This window comes from Zingiber officinale, chromosome 8B (assembly GCF_018446385.1).
Source record: "Zingiber officinale cultivar Zhangliang chromosome 8B, Zo_v1.1, whole genome shotgun sequence".
Taxonomy (NCBI): domain Eukaryota; kingdom Viridiplantae; phylum Streptophyta; class Magnoliopsida; order Zingiberales; family Zingiberaceae; genus Zingiber; species Zingiber officinale.
The window spans coordinates 17,905,862-17,916,545 of record NC_056001.1 but is presented as its reverse complement, the minus strand read 5'-3'; the positions used below and the strand labels follow the sequence as shown (position 1 = coordinate 17,916,545).

The 10,684-nt window shown below is 40.6% G+C and overlaps 1 protein-coding gene across 1 annotated transcript; it reads right to left on the bottom strand.

Annotated features, from left to right (window-relative positions):
* Nucleotides 1-8,300: 8,300 nt before the first annotated feature.
* LOC122016514 (NAC domain-containing protein 22-like) lies at nucleotides 8,301-9,652 on the bottom strand. The gene is made up of 3 exons (XM_042573841.1): nucleotides 9,361-9,652; nucleotides 9,000-9,277; nucleotides 8,301-8,909 (listed from the first exon to the last, which is right to left on the bottom strand). Exons 1-3 carry the CDS (start codon nucleotides 9,599-9,601, stop codon nucleotides 8,595-8,597), a joined length of 834 nt encoding a protein of 277 aa, XP_042429775.1. The 5' UTR covers nucleotides 9,602-9,652; the 3' UTR covers nucleotides 8,301-8,594.
* Between the last annotated feature and the right edge of the window lie 1,032 nt (nucleotides 9,653-10,684).

Below are 10,684 nucleotides of genomic sequence, written 5' to 3'. Positions count from 1 at the left end.
ATTTAAGTTTTTTAAAATAATTTTGAAATTTAAGTTTTTTAAAATAATTTTGAAATTTAAAGTTTTTTAAAATAATTTTGAAATTTAAGTTTTTAAAATAATTTTGAAATTTAAGTTTTTTAAAATAATTTTGAAATTTAAGTTTTTAAAATAATTTTGAAATTTAAGTTTTTAAAATAATTTTGAAATTTAAGTTTTTAAAATAATTTTGAAATTTAGGTTTTTTAAAATAATTTTGAAATTTAGTTTTTAAAATAATTTTGAAATTTAAAGTTTTTTAAAATAATTTTGAAATTTAAGTTTTTTAAAATAATTTTGAAATTTAAGTTTTTAAAATAATTTTTAAATTTAAGTTTTTAAAATAATTTTTAAATTTAAGTTTTTAAAATAATTTTGAAATTTAGTTTTTTAAAATAATTTTGAAATTTAGGTTTTTTAAAATAATTTTGAAATTTAGTTTTTTAAAATAATTTTGAAATTTAGGTTTTTTAAAATAATTTTGAAATTTAGTTTTTAAAATAATTTTGAAATTTAAAGTTTTTTTAAAATAATTTTGAAATTTAAGTTTTTTAAAATAATTTTGAAATTTAAGTTTTTTAAAATAATTTTGAAATTTAAGTTTTTTTTAAAAATAATTTTGAAATTTAATTTTTTTTTTTTTTATTTCTTAATCATCTCACCCGACCTAAATTTTCAATCAAGTAATCCTATAATTGTTGTGAGATGAATTATAATTCAATTTTAAGGTTTGGGTTAACTTTGTGTTAGATTCAGGTTTAGCTTTGGGTTCAACAAGTAAGCATTCTTTGGATAAACTTCTGGGCTATGGTGAGTCACAAGGAACTCATTAAAGTAACCATGCCTTCGAGGTTTTCCAAATAGTCCTACCCATCGAGCTTAGTACTAAACCTTGGTCTAACTAGTTAGGATCCATTTAAGGGTAGCTTCGGTCAGTTCCACTTGGCCAAATGCACCAGGTCGAAGCCATATCTTCCTAGACATGCGATGCCCAAGTTTCCCTAACGTACTATCATCCAAAAACTTCACTAGTACTGTGGGTCAAGTTAATCCTTGCCTTTTAATCTAACCTTAATTACCCTGCCGAGTAATCTATTCTTGTTTTACCCACTTCGGGTAGATTAGGTTCAGTTACCCTGCCGAGTAGTTTAGTTGGGGGTGCCAGCGAGTCTGGATCCTCTATCTTTATTTTGAGTTTTAATTTCAAGTCTTGAATTTAATTTTAAATTTTGAAATTAATTTTAATTTTAATTTCGAATTTTGAATTTTGATTTTAACTTTGAATTTATAATTTAATTTTGAATTTTGAATTTTGAATTTTGAATTTAATTTTAAATTTTGAATTTTAATTTCAATTTCGAATTTTGAATTTTAATTTTAATTTTGAATTTATAATTTAATTTTGAATTTATAATTTAATTTTTAATTTTTAATTTTGAATTTAATTTTAATTTCAATTTCGAATTTTGAATTTTAATTTTAATTTTGAATTTATAATTTAATTTTGAATTTTGAATTTAATTTTAAATTTTGAATTTTATTTTAATTTCAATTTCGAATTTTGAATTTTAATTTTAATTTTGAATTTAGAATTTTAAATTTTTAGGATTGTTTTTCTTTTTGCTCCCCCTGGATCATGGCCTCGATATGGTCTATCGAGGTAGTATATTTGATCCTTCGGAACCCAGTATTGGCCAAGTCCAACTTGATTGACCAAGTTAGACTTGGAGACCCATGCTTGGACTGATTTACTACTTTGTTTGTTTATTAATGATAAATAAGATCTATATTTACTTTTGTATCCCAACCCAGTTCTGTTGTAGACGGCTCTTTGTGTCCCAAGAATCAAGTCCAAATTCTTGGAGCCCAAAGTAAACCGTTCTAAGGTATTTTCTAAATCTTTAACCTGATTTCTTAGAGTTGAATTTTCTTCCTCAAGTTTTTGAACTTGAGTTGGAATTTCAGTCTGACTCTGGTCAGGTGAGGGTTTGGTGTCAGCCACTTCTTTAAGGACACTTACTTCCTTTAGAAGTGACTTAACTTTCAGGTTTGACTTAGCTAATTTGCGCAATAAATAGCTAACTAAAATGTTCAACCGGGAGATACTTACAGCGGGGTCTGGTCCTTCGGAAACGGATACGGATCCGTGGCTTTGCTCGGACTCCGCCTCGGACTCGCTCTCGCATCCATATTCAACGACTTGGTCCGGGCCATTAATGCGAGTAGACTCGTTTGTTCGAGCTCGTCGTCGTCCTCCGATGAAGATTCGTCCCATGTTGCCTTAAGGACCTTTTTCCTTCTTTGCTTTTTGACCTCCTTCAGGTTAGGGCAGTTGGATTTGATGTGCCCTTTTTGGTTACACCCGTAGCATGTAACTTCAAACTTCATCTTTGTATTTTGTGGGCCTTCCTTTGATTTTACTGCCTTCTTTAGATCTCTTTTGTCGAATCCTTTCGTCTTGTAGAGCTTTTTCACGAGGTTTACCATCTCGGTTGTAATGTCACCTTCTTCATCGTCAGAATCTGGTTCAACTTCTGATGCTGGTTCGGTTCTCCGTCATGGTCTCGGTTCCCGGGTTCGGCTTGTACCTGCAACCAACGCAATACCTTTCTCGGTAGGCTGTGCATTAGTCTGCTCATGAAGTTCAAATTCACTAAAAAGTTCATCTAGTTTTAAAGAAGATAAATCCTTGGAAACTTTGTAGGCATCTACCATTGATGCCCACAATGTATTCCTTGGAAACGAGTTTAGGGCATACCTTATTACGTCCCGATTTTCTATCTTCTGGCCAATTCCGTGAAGAGAGTTAAGGATGTCTTGTATTCTCGCGTGAAGAGAACTCGCCGTTTCGCCTTCCTGCATTTTTAGATTATATAATTTATTAAGCAAAAGATCTCTTTTACTTACCTTGGTGTCGTCAGTGCCTTCATGGAGTTCGATGAGCTTTTCCCAGAGCTCCTTTGCAGAGGAGAACGGGCCAACTCTGTTGAGTTCTTCCTTGGTAAGACCACACTGGAGGGTGCAGGTAGCTTTGGCGTCGGCTTCCACCTTTTTTATTAGAGAAGCGTCCCACTTCTCGCAGGGTGTAGTTTTGCCGTCGTCATCGATTGGCAGTTTCAGTCCCGTCTTTATGATCATCCACGTTTCGAATTGTATCTTTAGATACGTTTCCATTCTTCCCTTCCAGTAGCCAAAATCCTCTCCGGAGAATAGCGGGGACGTGCTGAAACCCTCTTGTTGGGCCATTTATAATATGTAACAAAAGAGAACAACAGAATATGTTCCAAGACTAAGTCTTGGATTAGTAGTGCTGGAATAAAGAATAATAAAAATGAACTCGAGTGGTGTTGCACCTACTTCGAGCAAAAGTCGATTCGAGGGAAACAAAAATTAGAATATAGCTATAAGGCTAAATTCTAATTCGACTCCGAAAAAAAACTGCGAAAAATTTGTTTTGAAAGGTGGTTGCATCAATTCAAAACGACCCCGCTCTGATACCAATTGTTGGATCGAGACGCGCTAGAGGGGGGGTGAATAGCGCTCGCGGCTATTTCGTTTTTCGGAAAACACTCGAGTAATTAAAACGCAGCGGAAAATAAGAAAGCAAGCACACAGAGACAGGAGGATTTACTTCGTTCGGAGCCTTGATCGACTCCTACTCGAAGGCCCGCGATCCTTGATCGCTTTCCGTGGGCAACAACTATAAGCTCGTAAGAACTATTACAAACTAATTACAATTCAAAGCAGTAAAAGATTATACCGACAACAAAGGACTAAATCTGAAGCTCCGGGTTGTCGGGGTATCGTTGCAGCACTTCGGGATCGTCTCGTAGGCAGCTTGTAGCAGATAGTTCACTTGGGAGAAGATGTTTGAAGCTGCTGGTCGAGACCCCTTATAAAGGGGGTTCAAGGCGCCTTATACTGTTCACCAAGGCGCCTTGAACGAGCCGAGTCACCCGCGTGGATCAGCACTGACCTGGTCGAACTCTATCTGGTTCAAGGCGCCTTCAGCCTATCCAAGGCGCCTTCAACCTCCGGTCCAAGGCGCCTTGAACTCCATTCAAGGCGCCTCCAGTCTGCTGCGCTGGCCTTTTCCTGGCTCGCACCCGAGGCGCCTCCAAGCTCCATGGAGGCGCCTCGGCACTGTTCATCCGAGGTCTTTTTTGTACTTTGGTCCCTGCAAGATATGTTAATCCCAAAAATACCCTGCAGCACAAAGTTAGCACAAAACAATGATATAACTATTGAAATATTTAACAGTCTCTTGACTGTCCGAGTCTGACTTCAGGTTTCCTACCGGAAACCCTAGGTCGACCCGACGCCTACTGTTCCCTCTACGGGGAACGCGTCCTCACCTACTCCACTCAAGAGATTTACCTGTCGCTAGTACGATCCTCTAGATCGACTGGACTTTTGCTCGGCACTCGATGCTTCCCGCTTCACCGGCCAGTTCAGACTTTCACCTGGTTCGCGACACCAGGACTTTCCACCTAGGGTTACCACCCCTTAGGACTTTTGCCTGAAGCCATCGACCTGCCAAGACTTTCCGCATAGGGTTACCACCCCCTATGACCTAGGGTTACCACCCCCTAGGGTTTTACCTTGCCTAACCGCAGTTAGGACTTTCCTGAAACACTCAGCAAAAGCTGTCAGATAACAAAGCACCTTAACTTTGAATCCTTTGCTATTATCAAAACTTAGGTTCGATCGTCGGATGCTTCCCGCACCAACAAATATATCAAGAGGAAGCCAAAACTAGGACTTTAGGTCAAGGTTCAATTGAACCATTTAGCTAGTTTTGAGTTTTATATCAATCTTGGGATTGGTGATAGATATATTTTTGAATGTATTTTTTCCAAGTAGACATGGGTAAAACAGACCTCTCCACAAAATTTGGAGATTTTTGGATGTCTATGGAATATTTGGTGCATTTTTTAATTTAGGTCAAAAATGTTGAAAAGAGTCAAAACAGTGTGCCAGTCGACTGGTATAGTTACCAGTCGACTGGTAACAATGAAAATCGAACACAAAATGGTTCTGTGTGATGTTTCGATGAGGCCAGTCGACTGGGGCAGTCGACTGATACTAGGCTGATTCTGTTTTCAGCTTTGGTTTGGGACCGGGTTAGCTCATATATGTGTATGAAATCCATGGGGAATGAATACACGAGTTTATGGTCAATTTGGATGACAAGTTTTCAATAATTGGGATATTGTTGGAGAACTTTTTGGATGTTAGGCAAAGGGGGAGAAGTAAGGTTTAGTTGGGACAACCTGAAAATGCCCTTGCATAGGGGGAGCTTTTGGATAAGTTCTTAAAAAGCCCTATTGGAAAATCCTAGCTCAATAGGGAGCATATGTATAGAGGGAGTCTTGGGATAGGTTTTTAAAAATCCCTGTTGGAAAATCCTAGATTAATGGGGAGCATAGGTGTAGGGGGAGCCTTAGGATAGGTTCAAATGCATGATGCATTGTTTCGGCGGTGTAAGTCCAAGTGTGTAGCCTTGACAACGTAAGTCCATTTGTTTTAGCATGTTTATTTGCTATTTGTTTTCCTTAACTTAAACGTATTGTCAAACATAAAAAAGGGGGAGATTGTTGGAGCAATCCCAATGGTCCGCGGGACCATGTGTTTTGGTGTTTAGGAAAAGGGTTTAAGTTAGGTTCACCCTTGTATTTGATATGTGTACTTGAGTTGTGCAAGACTGTAGGATACACATGTGACTCAGGTTGACGGCTTCGGGTTCGGTGAAGGATCGTGCATCCGAGGGATCGTGGACAAGGCAGCGAGGACAAGGGCTGAGGGAAGTGACTTCGAGGCATACGCGAAGGATGACATTGGGGACGAGCCGCGGGCTTGTATACATCCGAGGGACGAGAGCCAAAGAGGAAGTAGGCCTGAAGGCAAAAGGTCAAGGCTGCGAAAAATCATCAAATGAGTCGTAAGGGTGAGGGTCCGAGTGTTGTGAGAGAATGTACTCGGTACCAGTCGACTGCATGTTTCATTAGTCGACTGGTGCAGTCGACTAGTGCAGTCGACTAGGAGCGAACAGAATGCTTCTGTTCGCTCAGCCAATATGGAGCAGTCGACTGGTATCGAGCCGTTGGGATGTAACGGTCGAATTTCCACAGAGGACAGTCGATTGCATATTTTGGTAGTCGACTGGTAAGTGGGGTTTTCTAACTCACAACCTATATAAGCAAGTCTTGGAAGTTTGGTTGAGGTTGACGAAATAGAGGTGGTTAATCTCTATTAGTAGTCTACCTGTGCCCTAGCGTCAAAGGAGTTCTTGTGAGGGTTGTAGTGAGGTTTCTCCACCCACAAGGAGCTACATGAGCTAGCCAGAGTTTGTCGGGGAGTAATCCACCGAAGGATCGGGATCGTCCACCTTACGGGCAGTCGTGGAGTAGGAGCCCTAATCTCCAAACCATGTTAAACGGACGTGTATTGGTTTGTATTTCATTCCTTGTCTTAGTTTTAGTTTAGCTTGTTTGTTTTGTTTGTATTTCCACTGCACAAGCTAACAATAGTATAGGAAGCTATCAATTTGGGGATGCCGTCTATCCAACCTCCCTTCAAGCCAGCCACCGATCTCCAATAAGTGGTATCAGAGTCGAGGTCGCACTTCACCGGACTAATCGCCGAGAAGAGCAAATACAAGAAGATGACCGGCTTGATTGAACCGCCGAAGTTTGAAGGCGGAGGCTCATGGGACATCACCTATTGGATGATGATGATGGAGGTCTTTTTCGACACGGATTGGGACATCATGATGGTGGTCAAAGAGTCGTTCGAAGTCCCAAAGGACAAGAAAGGAAAGAGACTTTGATCGCGTCATTGGACGGAGGAGCAAACCTCACAATCAAAGGCAAATGATAAGGTAATATCTATTTTGATTGATATCTTGCCAAATGATATGATGAGTCGTGTATGTGAATATAAGAACACCCACGATTTGTGGAGCAAGATAAAGAAGGTTCCATGGGAAGAATTCATGCCTATACATGAAGAGGTAGAGCCCAAGAAGATGGGCTTAGTAGCTCAAGTAGAGGAGGAGCAACCGGAAGTCAATTCAAGCTCAACTTCCGAAGAGGAGAAGGATGAAGAAAGGTCATCTACAAGTGTGGATGAGGAAGATGAAGTATCATCTACATCCTCAAGGGTTGAAGAAGAGTTCAAGACGAATGAAGCTCAACGTTATGTTGTCGCAGCTACTATGTTGTAGCAGTTACTATGTAACAGTTATTGTGTAGTAGTTGTTACAACGTGTAACAGCTAATATACAATTGTAGTAGCTAGTATGTTGTAGCAGTTACTACACAATTGTAGCAGCTAATATGTTGTAACAGCTATAGTAGCTACAATATTGTAGTAGCTATTACACAGCTGTAACAACTACTGTGTAGTAGCTACTACAACGTTGTAGCATTATTAGCACAATGATTGTTGTATGCAATAATATAAGAGAAAAGAAAGAATTTTATTTTAATTTAAGAAGAAATAGAGAAAAATTGTTTATTTAAATTTAAGAGAAAAGTGAAAAAAATTATTATATGCAGATGAGAAAACTATTTAAAAAATTAGATTTTGATTGCACCGCGTCAAATCCCCATGTGTTCACAGTCGCACAAGACGCTTTGGGCAGCATATATATATAGGGACCCTCACATGTCTGAGCATTCGGAGCCCTTCCCGAATGACTTGATTCACTTTTGAGAATCGAGATGTTCAGGAGAGTATTCGGACGTCTGGACATATGAAGATCGTTAAGAAATATATATATATATAAAGAAAGAGAGAGAGGAAGTACCTATTAAATACAATTTTAAACACATTTGCTCCAATTACATCGAAAGAACGTAGCTTAGTCAAGGAAGTGACCATTAGATTATTAGCAAGTAATATCACCCCATCTTTTGGGTTTCGATAAGCAGCGAGTGACAGAGCCAGGACATCTGATCTACCGGGCTGATCGTGAGTTGTTGACCAGGATTACTCATGTTGATGCCTTCATGCCAAGATCTCTTCCTCATTCTCTACCATTTTTCCTTTACTCTTATTCCAAATCTTAAATACAGCTCCTTCTCAAGACGTAGTCCTCAGGCTAAAGCCCGAGTGTTCTAAGACATGATTCCGTCCTTTATCAATAAGCATGCTACAATTCTTTAACCATTCAATTAATATATTTTTAAAAAAAGAAAATTAATATAAAATAGTATTTAAAGTTATTTATTCTTTAAATTAATTTCTATAGCATTAATTTACACCATTTAAAATTTATATTAAATTTTAACTTGATCCTTCAAATTTTTATTGAACAAGTAGCCGTTGAACAAGAGAAATATATTCCCAACAGGATGGTGCGAGGCAGGGTCTTCCTGTTTCCCCTGTTTCGCTATATGGCAAATTCTTTATGTCGTACATGTCAATTAATGTGGTTTATTGGCGATGAAGGAGGATGTCGGCACATGGAGACCAGAGCTCCATCCATGGGCTCCTCAATTGCGTCAACAAGGGATCCTCCTGCAGCCAGTACTCCAGACCGCTCTCGGGAACGGCCTGGAGCTCCGGGAGGATCATTGGTCTGACGACTGACGACCGACGACCGACGACGACGACGATGACGACAGGATCTCGATATCTCTCGCCTGCGTCGCCGCCTCTTGCTTCGTCTCCTCCTTAGCATCCAAATTCGGAGGAGACAGTACTGAGCTCCGACGGTAGTAGGTACCTTGGTCAGAACTGAAAACGTGGGGTGCTGATGCTTTGGCGGTGGCGGTGGCGGTGGCGGCGGCGTCCTCCTCCTCCTCTTCCTCTGTTTTCGCCGCTCTCTGCTCCAACTCCTTGAGCGATGTAGCCTTTCTATATACCTTGCACAGCACTACGTCCTCCTGCACAACGACGTCACCGGAAAATCCTTCACCGGACGGACGTAGCTACTTGAGCACCTGACTCGACGCGATGAATCATTGCGTGCGTACCTTGAAATGCACGTCTCCGGCGGGAGCCTCCGGCAGTCGGTACTCGTTCATGACCCAGTCCGTCTTGGTTCCGCGCGCGGCGCGTCCCCGGTAGAACACCAGCGTCTTCTTCACCCCGAGGACGCGGCGCGGATCCGCCGCGCTCCGAATCGGGCGGTCGGACCCGGTCGCCTTCCAAAACCCGCGAGCCGTCGTCCGGTTCCGCCGGCCGCCGATCCCGCTCCGGCGGTCCCTCGGCACAAAGAAGTACCACTCCCTCTCTCCTATCTTTGCCAACCCTGTCGATCGATTCAGCAATTAATCAAAAAACTTCTTACTTTGCATCTGAAAAAACAAAAAACGACTGAAAGGGGCGGGTTACCTGGGAGCTCCCAAGGATCGTGGAGATAGATGTTGAGATTTCCAATGACATCAAAGTTCTGCTTCCTTCCGTGAACGATCTGGCGCAGGTAGCAATCGAGCAGCTCCTCCTCCGTGGGGTGGAATCGAAAACCTGGAAGATCCATCGGCCGCTCCCTTCGATCCTCTCCAATTTCTTCCCGTTCTAGCAGCTGTACTCTTTTCGCTTGTGGCAACAATGCGCTCAACTCAGTGCTCGCCATTTTTGATAGAACTCCTCTTCCATATAAGGATACCAGCAAAACAGAGAATCTATGGTCCACGCGGTCTCGGCTACCAAAAATGTACATGAGTACTAGTGTACTACAAATTTGAGAAAACATTCCTAGTCAGTCCTTCAAATATCGGTGTTTTGACTCTTTCAAATTTGCATTATTCCTCGTAACTTGTGACATTGTCAGAGATCTGAATTTGTACGCCATGATCAAATTCAAGGGAGGGGGAGGAATAGTCCTCAAATCGTCAAAGATTTTGATTTTTATATTTGATACGGTGACTGAGATCGATGGCCACCGAGTTGGGTAGAGGCTAGACAGCAGCGCTGATCCTTTGGATCGTGCTCCTGTAGAAAATATGTTCTAAATGTATGAAAAATAAATTAAAAATAAATGTGATAAAAATTTACAGTGATCTTCCGTAGATCCGCAGTCGGCAGTGGCGAAAACTGCTGTCGGAAGAGCGATCACAAGATCGGAAAGCCCTCCGCAATTCCACAAACCAAATCCCGCCGCCTTGGATGTTCTCCTCTTACTCTCGTCTCCAACGCACGTAATTTCACACCCCTGAGCCTTGGACAGACCCCCTTTATATAGGGAAATACACTAAGGGCATAATGGACTTTTCCATTATGTGTAGTGGGGAACATGGGCCACGTTCCCCACTATCCCCATTTCCAATATCTCTCACTCGTCCAAGGTAAGTCACTAAGACTAGTTCATTCAGGCAAGTCACAAAGACTTAATAAGTCACATAGACTATTAGAGAGTTTGGTCACATAGACCATATGAGAACATCCAATCCATACTTAGAGAAAATGGTTCGCACACTGAGCGATAGTTGCTAAGAAGATTGTTACACCTTGACTTAGCCGCTCTTTGAGTAATCAATGCTAATAAAGTTGTTACACTTTACTTAGCTGCTCAAATAAATTAGAGACACACTCTTCATGGCACATAGCCTCTTTCCTGGTGTCACATAGCCTTTATCCAGAATCCATCCAATCTTCAAGTGACACACAACCATTATCTTGAAGATATCCATGTCTTGCTATTTACCCAGATTAAATA

Excerpts from the sequence above, each read along its gene's own strand:
- LOC122016514 (XM_042573841.1), bottom strand. The coding sequence starts at position 9,601 with ATGGCGAGCACTGAGTTGAGCGCATTGTTGCCACAAGCGAAAAGAGTA. Across the intron at positions 9,278-9,360 it reads CGATCCTTGGGAGCTCCCAG|GGTTGGCAAAGATAGGAGAG; the intron begins GTAACCCGCCCC and ends ATCGATCGACAG. Across the intron at positions 8,910-8,999 it reads CCGGAGACGTGCATTTCAAG|GAGGACGTAGTGCTGTGCAA; the intron begins GTACGCACGCAA and ends GTCGTTGTGCAG.